Below are 18315 nucleotides of genomic sequence, written 5' to 3'. Positions count from 1 at the left end.
TGAATTGAAAAATACTATTTCTTTTGTTTTTTTACAGTGCAAGTACTTGTAATCAAAAATAAATATAAAGTGAGCACTGTACACTTTGTATTCTGTGTTATAATTGAAACCAATATATTTGAAAATGTAGAAAACATCCAAAAATATTTAAATAAATGGTATTCTATTATTGTTTAATAGTGCGATTAACTGCAATTAATTTTTTTAATCGCTTGACAGCCCTAGTAGTTATATAGTTTTATTTCCAAAATATGACCATGTAGAGCATGATTTGCAAACCCATGAGCACACGATTAATGTGTATCGCCAGGGAGAGCCCCTGGATGCATGCTGCAAAGTTCAGGTCCATGTTTGGATTTCCAGTACTTACAAATGCAGCAAGAGGTTTGAATCTAGAGCTTTGATTTGGGCCCATTTCTACCTGGATCTGTTCACCAGGACACTAAAGAGAATTGCTCTGCTGCTGTTGTGGATGGATGGAGTGGATGACGCAACGTAAGGTGCTTCGGATGCTTATTTGAACCAAAGTTCTGAGCCTCAGATCCAGCTAAGCTGTGGTCAGAAAAGGGCCTGCACTAATGGTGGCTTCATAAGCCTGCACACAGCCAGTACACCTGCCTCAGTTTCCCTTCCATTTGCCCATAGCTAGGAATATCGTCTCTCTCAATGTCCAATTCAAAGGCCAGTTTCTGGGCATAATGTATGCATGTACAGTAATCCTGACAAAACCATTCTCCCCAAACCCCAAAGCACAGCAGGTACAAACACAGCAGTTTTCCCATTCCCCCTTCCAGGGTCATCACTTCCAGGTCACCCACCTGAGAGTCCAGTCTGTTCCCAGTTCCTTTGCCCTTGTTCCAGGGTCCCACTCGCCAGGCCATCAGGTCATTCTGTCCCATGACTCTGCTATCACAGCCAAGTCTATTCTCCCACAAGAGAGCTCCCTCCAGGGCTCCACTCAGATCTCTCTACTTCTCTCCCCTTCTCCTGGGATCTGCCCTCCAGCATCAAACCTCTCAATTTGGGATCAGCTTGCCCTGACCAAGCTCTGCCCAGGGGCCTCTGCAGGAAGAATCTGGGCCAGTCCTCCTCCACAGCTCCCTGGGCCGGCTCGCCTCACCTGTAGCTCTGTCTCCCAGGTCTCCTGTAGCTCTCTCCCAGTAACACTTGCCACTGCTCCTCTCTGTGTCTGGCAGTTCTCCCCTACTACTTCCTGCCTCCTTCACAGGCCGCTCACTCTAGCTCTTCCTGTCTCCTTCCCTAGGGCCCGGCTGCCCTCTTTTAAGCCCAGTTGGGAGGCATCTGACCGAGTCACACAGCTGCACTAACCTCTTCCCTCATAAGGGGGCCAGGGCCAACGGACAATCACTTCTGCATTCCTCCAGGCCCCAGGGCTGTCAGGGACCAGGTCTGTTGTAAATTACAGCAGCCTCGGGGCTGTTCTAACTCCCAGCTGGTAACAGATCACAAGTTAGGTCAACTGGAAGCAGCAGAGTGCTCCAGCCTTGCCCACTCCCCCAGGCACATGCCTACGGCATCTCCTATACTGAGGATAGTTGGGGAGGATGGGATGAAGCTACTCAGTTAGGGTAGCTTTATGGCCTCTGTTCAGGAGCCAGATGCTAGCTGCAAACCTCTAAGATATCATCCCATGGCAATCAGCCATGTAACTCTCCAGAAATATCACCCACATTTGAATCATGAAGAAACAGTACAAATGAATCCCCCCCTGCCAACATTCACTCACGCACATACACACACACTTTTTGAGGTTTCTTGTATGTCACTGATAAGAGTCAGCTATGTCTCCATTGGCTGATTTCAGATGGGAGATGTTCCCAGCATCAGCATTAGGGATATGACCGTAGCTGAAACCTGCTTAGATACCATCATATCTTTCTTGGTCATTCTTGGGACTCAGCAATAAAAAAAATAATAATTCAACGGTAAAACAGGGAACTGAAAGATAAAGATCAAGTATGTAAATTACTCCCCCTTCCCTTTGCGTCTTTGTGACCATGTATCCAGCTATTGACATCTTCAGCTCGCTTAGATCCCAGTCCAAGTTGGTGCAAGATGCCAGTCTGGGATCTCTCTCTGCCTTCCCCAGGTGACAGTGTGAGCTGACGGAGCACCAGCATCCACAATGTCCCATTGACTTCAATGACAATTGTGGGACTGGACTGTGGGCAAAGGTCTAGAACTCTGCATGATGATCTGGCAGTATCTGGTGGGATGCTCACTGACTGGCCGGTCTTTGCTTTGCTTTGGCAGCGTCAGCCCAGCGAGCGTGGTGCGGAGGAAGAAGAGGAGGAGGAGAAAGACATGGCCTCCACTATCCTGGAAAGCATCTTCCTGAAGCGCTCACAGCAGAAGAAGAAAACTTCTCCTCTCAACTTCAAGAAGCGTCTCTTCCTCCTGACGGAAAGCAAGCTCTCCTACTACGAGTATGACTTTGAGCGTGGGGTGAGTCCAAGGGCCTAGAGCAAAGCAGGGGACATTGCTAATGGGGCAAGGGAGGCTCTGCAAAAGAGTTAGCCCCACCAGGGTCTGATCCCCTGCTGGAAGACTAAGGTCTGGTCTATACTACCCGCCTGAATCGGCGGGTAGAAATCGACCTCTCGGGGATCGATTTATCGCGTCCCGTCGGGACGCGACAATCGATCCCCGAATCGGCGCTCTAACTCCACCAGGGGAGGTGGTAGTAAGCGCCGCCGACAAAAAGCCGCAGAAGTCGATTTTGCCGCCGTCCTCACAACGAGGTAAGTCGGCTGTGATACGTCGAATTCAGCTACGCTATTCACGTAGCTGAATTTGCGTATCTTAAATCGACTCCCCCCTGTAGTGTAGATGTAGCCACAGAAACACTCTTTCCCTGGGTCAAGCAATGACTCCCAGTGGCAGCAGGCCAGGAGTGCGGAGGGTGCTCGGGGGGATAGAGGTGAGGGGGAAGGGAAATGTATGGGTCTGAGGTTTGACGTAGTCACTGTGCACTGTGTGTCAGTACATCCTGTTCACGCAGAGACGGAGACTGGGGTAACAGTCCAGGCTGGTGCCTAGAGATTAACCCTGCAGCCAGCTTGGGTGCAGATCAGACTCCAAGCTTAGTGGCTGGCCCCTTTCTCTCTGTATAATGGGAACCCCCCTCCCCTCTCCTCCTCCTCCCCCTCCTCCTCCTCCTCCTAAACTGGGGAAGCTTGGATCCCAGATGCTGATCCACACCCAAACTTTGCAGCTCACATCCCTCTGTAGTGCCATGGGGTTGCAACAGAGTCTAGGAGCTGACAGCTGCCTTCCCTGCTCACCAGGGTAAAAGAGCATGTGCCCTGCCAGGCATTTATTCCTAGAGCAGTTTCTCAGGAGACTGCCAATACGGCTCAGAGCCCAACATCCCAGGATCTCCAGGGGAACCTGCTGGTACCTTGTGATGGCTCCAGGAACCGCTGGAGAGGAGTATCAGGCTCTGGGCTAAATCCTGCCCTCGGATGCTGAAGTCAGTGGGAGTTACGTGTAGGTGTCTGGGGGCAGTGTCTGTGCTGAATTCTGGGGGTCTGAATCGTGGGGGTCTCATCTCCCTCCCCTTCCCCCCAATTCCTCTCCCTTGTTCTCTCTTGCAGCGACGAGGCAGTAAGAAGGGGTCTGTGGACATTGAGAAAATCACCTGTGTGGAGACGGTGGTTCCAGAGAATAATCCTCCCCAGGAGCGGCAGGTGCCGGTAAGAAAGGAACATGTCCCCATTGCTGACATTGCCCCCCTCCTCCCATCCCCAGCGCTTCCTCCCAGCCCAGCTGTCCCTGACAGGAACACAGGCCAACGGCAGCCCTTCTCCCCACCATACCTGCAGGGTGTGCCCAGCCCCTGTGGGGAGATTCCTGCCCCAGTTCTTCCTGGAAAGGGAGTCAAGTCCTATGCCAGCCCCCCAAGAACTGGCTGCAGTTCCTCTGGGGAATTAAGGTGGGGGCTTCTGGCTGCAGGCCCCTAAGGAAATAGGGGGCAAGGACTTTTCCAGTCCCCTTGGGGCATTGGTGGGGGGGTTCCCTGATTCAATCCTCTGGGAATGGGGGAGCTTCCCACTCCATTTCCAGATGGGCATTTGGAAGTTGCACTCTAGTCATCTGGGCACACTGGCCCCCACTGCATGGCTGTTAACCCTGTTGCTCTGTCATGCCAGATGGCATGTTAGGTAGAGCATACGCCAGAAGCAAGTACTGGTGTAGGGGGTAACTGCTGGCTGCTTTCCCAATCTCATGGGCCTCTTCCAGCCCTGATGCCTGGAGTAGCAGAGGCAGGGGAGCAGGCTTTGGGTTTGTCTGTCTACTGTTAGCTTCCATACTGGCCCAAAGGCCTCGTTCTGAGATCCCTTGTTGCCCGGGCAATGGGCAGGCTGCAGAATGGATGCGGCTCTGTGTGCTCTGACATGCCAGAGGGTGGCGAAAGGCTGTAGCAGATTAAGATCCCAAATCCCCAAAGACCGGGGAGCTGCCCGTATTACAAAGCGCTGATATCCAGAGCCATAGAGCACACAGCAAATTCATTGTACAGCACTGATCTGTGGAGCCAACAGGACACTGTGCACATCCACGCTAAGGGGCTGGTACTTGGGTACTGCAGGCACTGGTAGCGATGCTCCAGACTATAAATCCACCTTCTCTGTCTGTCTCTTGCAGAGAAAGGGGGAGGATTACAATGAGATGGAGCAGATCTCGATCATAGAGCGGTTCCCATACCCCTTCCAGGTGAGTCACTCTTCCCCTCAGCTCCCACTGGGGCTGGCTGCAATGAGCTCAGGCTTGCTTTGCATGAGGAGAAGGCAGCAGGGATGGGGTGGAGGGTAGGGCTGGTGTTCCTATGCTTTGCTGTACTAGGATCACATGCAGGGTGCTGTGCTTAATCCACTTTGAAAGTGGGGTAAGCTAACCAGGAACACTGCACTCTTACTCCAGAATCAGAGTGCCCACACTGGGTGCTAATCTGGGATAGCTATTATGCTTTGCATTCGCACCCAACCTTAATCTGAATTAACTGTCAAGTGTAGACAAGCCCTTAGTCCCTCAACTTCACATTTGTACAATGGGGATAATGGGACTGCCCTACCTCACAGGGGTGTTGTGAGGGTAAATACAGTAAGGGACTGGGAGGTGCTCAGACACTGCGGGGACCAAATAAAAACTAGATGTTGATGTGAAACCGGTGGGTATGTACTTGGCACAGCTCAGCCTGCTGCCACCTGTGCTACTGCGGCAACGCTATTTATACTCACTCTAGCTCAACGAGCTCGTACACCCCAGCTCATAGTGTGGACATAGCCTTTGTTTCTATTATATAGTGTTGCTTATACAGTAACTTTCTCACCGTTTTACTGTGCTGGCTGTAATGTGGTAGGTACATTGGTGTCTGAGCCAGGGTGAATATCTGGGCCTAAGGTGCACCATTTGAATCCAGATCCAAACTTTCCCCAAATTTCAGATCCAGGGTTTTGGTTCTACCCACAAGAGAACCTGGGGTCTGCTGCAGAGTTTGGATCTGGGGGTGTTCAGATCTGCGGATTTGATTCAGGCCCATCTCCAATATCTTGGTTAGCTGGTTAGCTACAAACGGACACAGTTTTCTGGATTCTAGTTCTGGAGACTTAAAGACATTTTGCTCTTTGTGGACTGAATTCCGTATGAATCTCCCCTCCTTAGCCCATCTCTGATCCAGTCATAATCTGCAACTGGGCCCCATAAACTCCCTGCCCATTCTCTGCTTGTCTGAGTCCCGTTTGGTGAACAAAGCAGCCCCTGACATATTGAAAGTCAAAGGAGGAAGTGGAAAGTCTTGGGGGAGGGGGCTTATTTATAACCTCCTGGTCACAGTCTCATAAGCACAGCAAAGGGGCCAGAACAAAATTAAAGGGGTTATGCTCTGCAGCAAAAGGTTAAAGGCCTCAGACCCCACCTTCTCCCCTGGCTGCTCTGGAGAGCATAAGCCTGTTTGTCCCACAGGTGGTGTATGATGAAGGACCCCTCTACGTCTTCTCCCCGACAGAGGAGTTACGCAAACGCTGGATTCACCAGCTGAAGAACGGTGAGTCTCTGGCTTTTACAATGAAACTTTTTTAAAAATCTTGCACGGGGCAAGGCAGGTGTCTGTATTCCGCACCGGGCAATGACATCAGCTTTGGGCTAGAATCATCATAATTTCATTTGAGACGGGACCATATTGCAATGACGCAGTGTAGCGAGGCTGTAACACTTGTGGGCAGCTGAAATCTGATGGAGCTGTGTGTGTGGGTGGGCTTGTGTGTGAGGGGGGAGATTAGCTGTCTGAAATGACACAGGGAAGTTCACACATGCAAGCCGGAAGGATGTCAGTCTGATAACGGGGAAGTCAGTTATTGCATGACAAACCCCATCTTCTTAAACAGCAGGCATTTAGCAAAGCCTGTAGCTCAGATCAGCTCTTCAGCTGGGTGACAGTGCTGTGTTCACACTATTCTGCCTGGATCCTGCCACTTACTTCCACTCTGTCTGGCAGTGTGCCCTGGTCTCCCCATTAACCATACCCCTGCATCGGCTGTGCCTTCAGCTCTCCACCCTGCAGCGCTTAATGTCACTCCTCATCAGCCGCTGCCTTCAGAGGCCAAACTCAGCCCAGAATAACAGAGCTCTGGTTGCCCATCAAGTGCCACACACTGACATGAACCCAGGGCTGCTGCTAGAGAACATGTGGACTAGCCGGTTCTGGCTCCTGGGAGAGGAGGGAGTGTCTCTCCAGTGAGGGGTGGTGCTGTGCTGCAGTGTAGTGCTGGAGAACCACCTGTGACAGTTTGCCATGACAGTCATGGAACCTTGCGTGTGGGGATATCAGTGCATCTGATGCCTAGTAACAAGGACAGAACAGCTGCTTTAGTACCTGGTCCTGGGGGATCTCTGAATCAGGAGAGGCTCCCGAACAGGCAGGCAAAGTGAGACCCGCACAAGGAGGGAGTACAATTAACATTTCCAGTGCCACCACACAGAGTGTAGCAGCCTCCTTTGCCCTGGGTGTGTCTCCAGATCCAGAGCTGATCTTCCTCAGCTCACGGGAGTTTCCAGCTGCAGGGCTGGAGTGGGCCCATTTGGGAGAAAAGAGGCAGCTTTCAGAATTAACCATCCATAGTCGCTTTCCACACAGCAGTTCTTTGGAAAGGCAACAGGCCAGTACAGTTGCAAGGAGCTGTGCAAGGAGAGTGATGGCTTTACAAAGTTTGAGTTAGGGGCCCCCTTCTCTCCCTTGCTCTGGGCTAAAGGAGGAAGGGGTTTGCCAGAGGCAGGATGTAATTACACAGAGTCAGGCCCACAGTGCGATTGTGCAGCAGCTGGCTACAAGCTGCTCTCATTGACTCCAGGGGGAGTTGCTCACAGGCTGTGCTGCATAATCATGTCCTTGGGGTGTTTGGCTCATCAGAGCAAAACGCTGAAACTTCCCAGCCTGTTTGTGCATTTCTATTTTAATGCATGGGCATCACCCTAGCCCAGCCTCTTGCTGCTTGGACGCCTGGGGCCAGAACCTCAGGCCTGGCCATTTGGCATCTGGAACCATTCAGGGAAGGGGAGCCACAAACATGGCTGTAAGTGTGTGAGCACTACAGTTAAATACCCGTGGCTGCCCGTGTCAGCTAGGGGGCTGTTTAATGCACTGTAGACATTTGGGCTGGAGCCTGCACTCTGGGACCCTTTTCCATCCCGAGACAAAACATCTACGCCACAGTTAAACAGCCCCGTAGCCTGAGCCCCATAAGCCCATCTCAGCTGACATGGGCCAACAGCGGATGTTTAATTGCAGCATGGGCATGCCTTTTATGGTTCCCTGACCCTCCGGTCACTGGACACAGGCCTGGTACTGAGGAACATCATAGAGCAGCCTCAGGGCTGCCCTGAACTGTGCTGACTGTGACAGCCCCAAAGGAGTTGTCCTAGCAGCCTGGGATTGCAGGAGTGCAAGGGCGTTCCAGCCACACTCATTTCTCTCAGGCATCCCCCCAAGCTAGGGGCTTTGAGGACAGCGCTGTGCTGGCTTCACTCCCCTGCAGGATTCTTCTGCACAAGGAGAGTCCACAGCTGGACAATGAAGCCAGCTGTCTGGTTTCTATTCCTGGGGCAATGCAAAGTAGTCTTACTGGGGCTGAGCACATGGTTTTTAATGTCTTCCCCCCTCTTGTCTTTCCAGCACAGTTACTGAAGTATCACTAGCGTTGCCAGTAACTCAACTCACTCAGATCCACCACCAACTCCCCAAGCACACTGGGGGGTACAAGGTGCTATGGTCTCAGAGCTGTCCTAAAACCTTCTCACACTCCCCTTTGTCTGGTCCTGGCTTGTCCACTGGAATCTCTGATTTCAGGACCATTGGAAAGCCAGGACTTGCCAAACCTCAGCAGGCCAAGGTACATCCTGCTGGAGAACAGGCCTGTCTCACCCCTCTCTAAGCCAGTCAGAGGGAAAAGGCACCCAAAGGAGAAGAATGACTGAACACTAGACAGGCCAATCCCCATTGCCTGAAGTCCTGGGGGAGAGCTGAAGGTTTCAGGTAATGGGGGATTGGGTTATCGGGCCAGCAGGCTTTGATGTCTGTGTTCGGGGTCCCCTGGTGATAAAAAGCCAGCTGATTTCTCAGAGGCTCTGCAGCTCTGTGTAGGAGCTCTGCAGCTTCGGTCAAACCCTGGGGGACAGATCCAGCCTTTGGATAACTGAGAGTTTGGGGGAACTGGGATTTGGCTCGCCAGGACCCTCAGATGTCCCAGTACTGAGTGTGAGAGTAAGGCCTAGATAGAAAAAAAATAGGTAGGTGCGACTGTGATTCAAAAGGGGGCCATTGAGTGAAGAGCTGACGTGAGTTACTAAGGAGCCTCCCATCCTTTTCGTCTGATTGTTTATTAATTTGTATTCTGGGAGCACCTAGTAGGTGAAGCTCTTATCCCTTGTGGAGGAGGCAATGCCCATTGTACAAACAGGCTTTCTCTCCTGCTGCAGTGATCCGTTACAACAATGACCTGGTGCAGAAATACCACCCCTGCTTCTGGATTGACGGCCAGTACCTATGCTGCTCTCAGACAGCCAAAAACGCAATGGGTTGCCAGGTCCTGGAGAGCAGGAATGGAAGTAAGACACCACCTTGCACCCCCAGCCCATCCTCCATTCCCCTTCTCTGTGCTTCGGTTCCTCGCCCTGTCTCTGGAAGGCAGGTCCGGGTCACCTTCCGAGTGTCTCACCAGCCACTGACCCTGATGAGTTTTTCAGCTTCTTTTGCTTTGTTTCTTATCTTAAAGGTTTAAAGACCGGGTCTCATCGCAAGACAAAGAAGCCTCTTCCCCCGACCCCTGAGGAGGATCAGGTAGGAGAGGAGTGGCTGGGATCAGTACTAGTCACAGGGTGGTCTGTCCCCTTGGAGAGCAGTGGGGGACTGGGGCCAGCCATGCCTTTTCTAAGGCATTTCAGAACAGGTGGTTCCAGGATCACCAGGTGTGCCAGCCTGCTGAGCATTAGGAAGAGAGAGAGAGGCCAGCAGGAAGGCTCTCCTGTTCCAGGCTCCTGATGCTGGCAGGCTAGGGAAGACTAAGAGTGCTCAAGCAGAACCCCAAGGAGGAGGGCTGTGGAGCCCGTGTGGCAAGGGGAGGAGTTTGAGCCTAGGGGGGCAAGGAAAAGGCCTGGGGGAAGGTTGCACCTGGGGCCAGAGTGGGATTGGCAAGACCCCCCCTGCTGAGAGGGAACTGGGACCCTGGGGAGAGCTGAAGCCCTGAGCGAAGGAAGGCTTAGAGCTTGGACAGGCCAGAGGAACTGTACATATTTTGTAAGGACTCGATGAACAAGACCCCAAGAGGGGACATGCTGGTTTAACCCGTTCCTGGGTGCAGGTGAGTGCACTGGAGAAACATGCAGGGGGAGCTGAGATGAGACGAAGGCAGTGCCAGGCCCGGGGTAGCACGCTCAGGGACCCAACCCTAAAACTGCGCTCTGTACTGCATGCGGTGAGGGGCGGGACACTGGGCCCTCACTGTGTTCTGTGCTTCCCCACACCCTGGAAAGATGATGATGAAGCCATTGCCTCCCGAGCCATCTTCCAGCACTGCGAGTGAGCTGAAGAGGGTGGTGGCACTGTACGACTACCAGCCGATGAACGCCCAGGACTTGCAGCTGCAGAAGGGAGAGGAGTACTTCGTCCTGGAGGAGAGCAACCTGCCCTGGTGGAGAGCTCGGGACAAGAATGGGTAAGAGCCCCGGCGTGGATAGTGTGGGGGAGGGACCTAGCTCAGCCACACGTCACCCTGTACACTCACGATCCTGCACACACTTAGCCCCCTCCTGAGGGCACCTCCAGAGCATATGCACGCCCACGTACCCCTGCACGCAACTACATCCCCCACACGTGGTGGTGCCTCCCTCAGAATGGTGCAGGAGCCAATGGGGATCTGTCCCCTCTCCCAGCATCCTGCTCAATGAAAACTAAATGTAGGCAGCCTCTGCGCCCTGCAGACACATGCTGGCAGAGTCTGTGCTGGGGACAGCCCCCTCTGGGTGGGGTCACCCCAGGCCTGCTGCAGCTCCATGGCGCAGGCTAACAGTCTGTGCCAGCATCAGGGAGGGAGAGGCAGCTCATTCACTTGGTTCAGAGGAAGGAGGAGGACTGCAACGGACTGGCTGTGCATGCCCTTGGTACCGACCTGATCCAAAGCCCACTGGAGTCCATGGAGAGACACTCTTTGGCCCCAGTGGGCTTTAGTCTCTCTGTGGCCATTTTCCACCAGGAATCCTGGGTCTCCCTGCGCTCCCTAAGGAGAGGCTGATGGGTTCTCTCTTCTCCTGTAGGAGGCAAGGTTACATTCCCAATAACTACGTCACCGAAGCCAAGAATTCCCTGGAGATTTTTGAGTGAGTATGAGAAGCCGTGGGGCCAGCTGGGGATTTGGGCTTCATTGGACCTCTCTTTATTAAATAGTAGAGTTCAGCTTTTAACATCAGAGCCCCCTCTGCCCCAGAGAGGGGGCGGAGGGGGGGGCACTGGCTCTGCTGCTCCCATACCCTCTGCCCCACACAGAGCCCCAGAGCCTTTCATACCTACTGTGCTTTTGTCACAGGACTGCTTGAGGATACAGCACTGGAACATGGGGCTGGAGAACGGTGACTGCCTCTCGCACAACCAGGCCCTCTGCATAGGGTGACCATATTTCTTAAAGTAAAAACAGGACAGCCTGGGGCTCACCTGAGCACTTCCCTCTCCGTCCCCTCCCCTCGCACAGGGCTCGCAAGACCCACCCTCCTCACACCGCCCGCGGCTGGGGCTGACCTCCTGAGCTCCACACCACGCGGGTGGTCAGCTCTGAAGGCAGCGCTGCCTGCCAGCAGCAAATTTCTCTGCTCTCCTGCTGGTGGGCACTGCTGCCTTCAGCTGACCCCCCCAGACAGCAGCTGCTGCTCTCCTGCTCTGCCTTGCAGCCAGGACAAATGTGCAGTTTTGGTGAAAAAGTAGGGATGGCCGAGACAGAGCTGAAAAAGGGGACTGTCCCGGCCAAAACAGGACGTATGGTCACCCTACCTCTGTGTCACCAGTGAGCTGTGTGTCCACCCCCACCGTGCTTCCTGTCCAGGGGCCTCTCCCTGATCATGGCCATGTTCTCTTGTTCCAGGTGGTATTCAAAAAACATAACCCGGAGCCAAGCCGAGCAACTGTTGAAGCAAGAGGTGACTGAGACATCAGTGAAAATAAGCGACCTAGCTCTGCTGAGAGCCTTTCTCCACTGCAGTCCTTGCTGGGCTCTTCTCAGAGCCCAGATCCAATTCACTCCAGCAAGGAAAGCCATGCGTCACCTCCACAGCATGTTCTCTCTGCTCTGGGTCTTGCCCTCTGAACCCCAGCAGGTCACAGCAAAGCTGTCGTGTTCTGCTAGAAGCAGTGGAGCCTCACTGTCATCCCAGCTGAAAGGATCAGAGAAGTGCTGGCACTGGCTTGGCTAGTGATGCCATTTCAATAGGAATTAACATTATCTTGAGGCTGGGCCAGATCCCCAGCTGGTGTTGATCACGGTAGCTCCATGGAAGTCTGTGGGGTTGTGTCATTTTACAGCAGTCGAGGATCTGGCACGTGCATAGACTATAAAGCTGCTGCCTCCTTTGAGCTAGGCAGGGGTATGTTCCTAACACTAGGAGGCAGAGTAGATCCTGCTGTGGAATGGCTTTGCCAATCAGGCAGAGATGGATGGTCCCAGAGGGCTGCACTGCAGAGTCCACTAGCCCCAGCCCAGCCCAGGGTGGGACGGCCAAGGCCAAGAATCCAGTCAGAAGACAAAGCAAAATGAACCCAAGGGATCTACTCCAGCCTGAGGGCGAGGGAGAGCCTGTGCTGGGCTCCCCATTTGATTGTGGAGACGCTGCTCTCTTTTCACCCCGTTCCGGTGAGCTAGCTCCTCAGAACCCAGTTCACTTTAACCTTTGCCTGCCCATTCCCCCATGGAATGAGTACGAGAGTGTGTGGGGGGGGGGCGGAGGGGGAGGGGAGTGAAGTCTCTGGTTCCATCCCTTGTCTCCTCACAGACATCCATCCCTGTCCTCCATGCTGAATCCCCTCTCTCTGTGTTTCAGGGGAAAGAAGGAGGCTACATTGTCCGAGATTCCACCAGCAAGACAGGAAAATACACAGTCTCTGTGTTTGCCAAGTCCTCCGGGTAAGCATCATCCAAGGCTGTTTTCCTTTCATTAGACACAGCATGGGCAGCTGGCTCGTTTCTGTCCCGTTGCTGCCCCCGGCTCTGATGCACACTTTCCAGGCCCACCTCTCTCGCTAGCTGGCACCCCCCCCGCAGTCACTGACTCGGAATGTGATTGGCTCCACAGGGACCTGCAAGGAGTCATCCGCCATTACGTGGTGTGCTCCACGCCTCAGAATCAGTATTACCTGGCAGAAAAGCACCTCTTCAACACCATCCCGGAGCTCATCATGTACCATCAGCACAACTCTGCTGGTGAGTATGCAAGAGGAAAGAGGACATGGGCAGAGCAGACTTCTGTCAGCGTCCCATACCCTACACAGGCTCTGCATCTCCCTCTCCAGCAATGGGACCAGAAGGGGCTGAAGGCTCCCCTATCCAGCTGACCTCTGGCAGCAGGAGCCAAGGGAGAAACAGTTCATGGCATGATTTCCCCCCTCCCTATCGCTGGGGTCCCTAGAAGAACAGAAGCCCACAGGCATGATAAGAAACCACCTCTCAAAGAGGAGTTAGCAATTCAGAGGAGGGTGAAACAGTCCAAGCAAAGGCAGGATGAAACTCCACTTTTGCATTCAGTGGCACTACTGTGCGCAGAACAAGCATGCAGGGGCTGGTCTACTAGAACGCTCCCAGTGGCAGGGTGCCATCCCAGAGCACCCCCTTGTGGCACACCAAGACCCTGCTGGCATTCTCCCCGGATTCAGAAATAAACCGCTCACATCCAGAGCTTGAAACAATATTCCCTTTCTCCTGGAGTGTGATTTATTTGGTGTAATGAGAATCCTGCAAAAGACCTCCTGCTTAGTCTCAGGGTCTTCCCAGCCCTCCTTAGAGCTGAGAGGAGTTCCTGTCAGGCTCCTCCCTCTTGGCCCAGGACACCCACTGCCCTCTTTGTTGGGCAGTGCTCCTCAAGTCAGGCCAGCGGTAGCCAATGACATCCAACCAGTCCCCGGGTGGGGGGCCTCTTTTTACCTTAGTCCTTTTCCCTAGGGTGGGAGAACTCAGTAGGCAGCAACCTTCCCTTGCTAGTGTCTCTAGGCGTGCCTCTCCTTGGGAGCAGCCCTTCTCTGTAAGCCTGCAACCCTCCAACTGAACTCCTAGGGACTCGCTAGTCAATTGACTGCACAGGAGATTGGTTGGCAGCTAATTGCTTACAGGTGGCCTGAGGTGGGCTCACTTGGCTTAAAGACAGTAAGATTGGTCTGACTGCCCTTAAAGGGGCCAGCCACCCTGTGGCACCCCGTTTCTGAATGCTGTCACACTCTGGGCCCCAGGAAGCACAACAGGACAGGCAGCGCTGGAATTCAAAGCAAGGACTGTAGGTTTGTGCTGATGCAAGAATATCCTTGTCTTCTGGTGGATGCTGGAGTTGCATGTTCTTTTCTGGAATGTCAGGGGGTACATAGAGCAGGGATGTACCTCACTGTAACCCTTTGCTGTGTTTCAGGGCTCATCTCCAGACTGAAATACCCTGTGTCTCAACAACGAAAGAATGCCCCCTCCACAGCAGGACTGGGCTATGGTAATGCCCACTGTTCTTCCATATGTGTGTGATGGTATTGCCCGTTACCACTTGTGTCTGCCTTCAGTGCTACTGCACCATTCCCTGCAGTGACTTGCTGCTCTCCTGCCAGAGCTCTTAGAACATCCCCTACCAGCTTCCTTCCCTTCTAGGACAGGCAAGGGTTGGGGTGCCTGCGAGGGCTCCCTGCAATCAGTGCACCTGCACCTTTCCTGACAGCATCCCTTCTTATGCATATGTTTGTCCAGGTGAGTTACTTCCACATCATTGCCCATGCTGCTGTTTGTTACAGGGTCGTGGGAGATTGACCCGAAAGACCTGACTTTCCTGAAGGAGCTGGGTACTGGGCAGTTTGGAGTGGTGAAGCATGGGAAATGGAGAGGCCAGTTTGATGTGGCCATCAAGATGATCAGAGAGGGCTCCATGTCAGAGGATGAGTTCATTGAGGAAGCCAAAGTCATGATGTAAGTGGCAACAAATCCTGTTCGTCTCCTGTGGGATCTTTACTACAGAGATGTCTCATTTGGCCTTGCTACATCCTCAGAATTCATCCTCTAGGTTCATTCACTCCTGGTCATTCCCTGCACTGCTCCACCTATGGACACCAACACTGCCCTGGAGGAACCGCCCTGTTCTGCGATGAGAGGCCACTGCCATTCCCACCTCCATTTAGTACTGAGCTTCCCCCACACAATTTTGCCAGCAGATGCCAGTTTTGGAATGCTTGCCCTTGCCAGGATCTCGGTCTCCATGCTCCTAGCATCTCCCCAGCCGCTTTCTGAAGTTTAATTTCCTTTCTTGTCCTACAATGCAGGAACTTGTCACACGAGAAGCTGGTGCAACTGTATGGTGTCTGCACCAAGCAGCGCCCCATCTTTATTATCACTGAGTACATGGCCAAGGGCTGCCTCCTGAGCTACCTACGGGAAACCCGGGGGCGGTTCCAGCCTTCTGAGCTGCTGGAGATGTGCAAGGACGTCTGTGAGGCCATGGAGTACTTGGAATCCAAGCAGTTCCTGCACCGAGACCTGGTAGGGTCCGTAAGGAACATGATGAGTGACACATCTTGTGCTGTGAGAGTCACCGGGCGTCTTTAAAGAAGCCTTGGCTGAACTTACAGACACAAACCAAAAAATCTAGTTCTCCTCAGTGAAACTAATGGGTGGTGAATTGAGAACAAATAACAGGAAATGATTCTTCACTTAGGGTGTAATGACCCTGTGAGAGTCACTGATGCGGGAGGTCACAGTCATATCCTGGGGCTGGACAACTCAATGCCTGATTGTAGTTGTAGTTAGGTAGATTAAAGATGGGGAGGAAAATCAACTTCAAATCTCATGTTCTGGACAATTAGCAGATTGCTGCAGGGGTCAGCCAAGAATTTCCTCCCAGGAAGCGCCAAGGGGTTAGCATCCTTTGAAGGGTTCAGCTACTGCTGGAGAGGATCCTGGGTTGGAGGAACTAATGGACTGAGTCAGTGAAGCAAGTTCTACATATTCCTTTACATTGATTTGACCAGTTTGATTTGAGTCCATCTTGTTCATGAGCATGTAGAGGCAGCCATGCAGCCTTCTCTCTGCAAAGCATCTCTCTCACCCTCCTTTCCCTCCCAGAATATGAGTAGTGTGTACCATATGTACAGTCCAGCCCTCCTAAGCCTCTGCTCCTCTTGTGGTTTAGTAGAGAGACTGAAGAAAGCACAAGATTTTTCAACCACATTTTTGCCCACCTGGTGCTCTCAGCAAATAAGTAGGGCTGGAGGATCTCTCTGGTCTCAGGCAGTGGTAGACATTGCTTTAGGCAACACAGGCAGGATTCTCTTTGAGTCAAATGTCGTAGAAAAAAGAACAGACTCAGGCTGTGTCTACGTAGCTATGCCAGCGTAACCCCCTAGTATAGATGCATCCTACCCAGACAGAAGGGGTTTTGATATCAGTGTAGGGACACCACCTCTCCAAAGTTAGCTACATCAACGGAAGCATTCTTCTTCCATCAACAGAGTTGTGCCTACACTGGGAGTTAGGTCAGGGTTGTTTTTTTCACACCCCGGACCGATGTAACTATGTCTAACTATGTCAACCTAACTTTTAAGTGTAGGCCAAATCTCAGGACCCCATTTTTAAAAGCAGGACTCTCTTTTTACGTCTGAAATTTGCCGATGCAGTTAACATCACCTAGATGTCTGTCTGATTGGACCCTCATATCAGGTAGTTAAAGCTCTATTGTAACAGACCTGCAAATACCTGTGGGTGTGAAAATGAGAAAAATTATTGGCATCCCATAAACTACCATTGCAAAACCGAAGACAGCTTTAAAAGTCAGGGCCTCAGCACTTGAGAGATATTTGGGACAGAAGGCTGCAAATTTAATACAAGAGCTAAAATGAACCATTCAGCTGGGTAACATGTAAGCAGAATTTCCAGTTCTAATCCTGATGGTGGAGAGTTAGTTAAAGGACCTGGGAAGATGGTGAGTAGGGTTAATGCTGCTCATAAAATCTCCAACCTGGCCTGATCTACCTTGTAGCGATGCAGGAATGGTGTCAGCTGTGGTGTATCTGTATCTGCCAAGTCTTTCTGACATGTCTTGGGTGAAACACCAACTTCTGCTAAGCTCAGTCCTCTCCTCCCCATAGTTGGTGTGTCAGTAACATGACCTAGAGAATCTTAGTTCATGTTCCTCCATGACATGAGCTGCCATGGTGCTGTGGTTTGGCAACCAGTGCCTTCCTCTGAGCCCCTGGAGACCAAGGCAAGCCATTCTGTGCCAGGCACATTGTTTGGTATGGGGGATGGTCACTGCTGCAGTGATTCCCCCTCGAGGAAGGGCTTTGTGTATTTCATATGCCATATTCAATGCTGATACTATGACTCTTCCCATCTCTCTGCCTATAGGCTGCTCGCAACTGTTTGGTGAATGACCAAGGAATTGTGAAAGTATCCGATTTTGGCCTTTCCAGGTCAGTTTGCATGCATGCACATGCATCTCTCTTCCTTTCTCTTTCACACTTTTTCTCTGCATCTCTTTTATCTTCTTCATCCCTTTCTCACTCTCCTCCTCCTCCTCACCCTTGTTTTTCTTTTCTCCCATTTCTGCTGTATTCACCTGTCTTCATCCAAATCTCTCACCAAGCTTTTTCTCCCTTCTTCCTGTCTCTTCCCCTCTATCACTTGCTCCTCCACCCCATTCATCTCATCCATGTGTATTTTCCTCCCTCTCTGTCTCTGTCTTGTCTCTCCATTTTCTTTCAGGCTTGACTGGGTGCAGGAGAGGTTCATTAGATGAAAGAATGAATGAATGGGGAAAAAATGTGAAGCAACGTCACATAAAATGTGTATCTACTGCAGGTATGTCCTAGATGATGAATATACAAGCTCCATGGGGTCCAAATTTCCAGTCCGGTGGTCTCCCCCAGAGGTCCTTCTGTACAGCAAGTTCAGCAGCAAGTCTGACGTCTGGGCTTTTGGTAAGTTGAGAGGACAAAATTTCAAGTTGCTGACAAGGAAAGAGTGGTTGAATGGAGTCAGAGAGAATCAGATCCTCTAGGAAACTGCTTCAGATATGATCCTGTATTCTTTCTGCCCCATGAACTGTCCATGTGCATTTCTGTTTGACAGGGGTTCTGATGTGGGAGGTTTACTCCCTGGGAAAGATGCCCTATGAGAGGTTTAACAACAGTGAGACAACAGAACACGTAACCCAAGGACTGCGTCTCTATCGGCCTCAGCTGGCCTCAGAGAGAATCTATGCCATCATGTACAGCTGCTGGCATGAGGTAGGTCTTATTCCCACCAGTACACATTCTTCGTGTCTACCACAACCCATCTGCAAGTCTCCATAGTCATTCCATCCATTGGACCCAACATTGCTCAGTAAATGCCATCTGGTCCCGGGGGGAGATGGGGGGAGAGGCTTTTTATCTCAGGCCTGCTTTACACTTATAATTTATACAGTATAGCTGACTTGGTTAGGGGTATGATTTTTTTTTTACCAGCATGGCTAAATCAGCAAAATCCTTCTGGTATTCATAGATTCATAGATTCTAGGACTGGAAGGGACCTTGAGAGGTCA

The 18315-nt window shown here is 52.0% G+C and overlaps 1 protein-coding gene across 1 annotated transcript in view; it reads left to right on the top strand.

The window, feature by feature from the left end:
* Positions 1-2295: 2295 nt before the first annotated feature.
* The window catches only part of BTK (Bruton tyrosine kinase), a 16771-nt gene continuing 751 nt past the window's right edge, over positions 2296-18315 (top strand). Inside the window, exons 1-17 of the mRNA XM_026652970.2 lie at positions 2296-2466; positions 3618-3716; positions 4669-4737; positions 5986-6067; positions 8995-9123; positions 9291-9355; positions 10048-10229; positions 10828-10890; positions 11646-11700; positions 12598-12680; positions 12850-12977; positions 14170-14244; positions 14537-14708; positions 15059-15275; positions 17139-17203; positions 17592-17710; positions 17862-18019. Coding sequence (XP_026508755.1) covers positions 2326-2466; positions 3618-3716; positions 4669-4737; positions 5986-6067; positions 8995-9123; positions 9291-9355; positions 10048-10229; positions 10828-10890; positions 11646-11700; positions 12598-12680; positions 12850-12977; positions 14170-14244; positions 14537-14708; positions 15059-15275; positions 17139-17203; positions 17592-17710; positions 17862-18019 — 1902 coding nt within the window. The 5' untranslated portion in view covers positions 2296-2325. The remainder of the gene's footprint in view (positions 2467-3617; positions 3717-4668; positions 4738-5985; positions 6068-8994; positions 9124-9290; positions 9356-10047; positions 10230-10827; positions 10891-11645; positions 11701-12597; positions 12681-12849; positions 12978-14169; positions 14245-14536; positions 14709-15058; positions 15276-17138; positions 17204-17591; positions 17711-17861; positions 18020-18315) is intronic.

The sequence above is a fragment of the Terrapene carolina genome, unplaced genomic scaffold (genome assembly GCF_002925995.2).
Source record: "Terrapene carolina triunguis isolate 2854851 unplaced genomic scaffold, T_m_triunguis-2.0 Scaffold131, whole genome shotgun sequence".
NCBI lineage: Eukaryota > Metazoa > Chordata > Testudines > Emydidae > Terrapene > Terrapene triunguis.
This window is presented reverse-complemented; position numbering and strand designations above follow the sequence as displayed.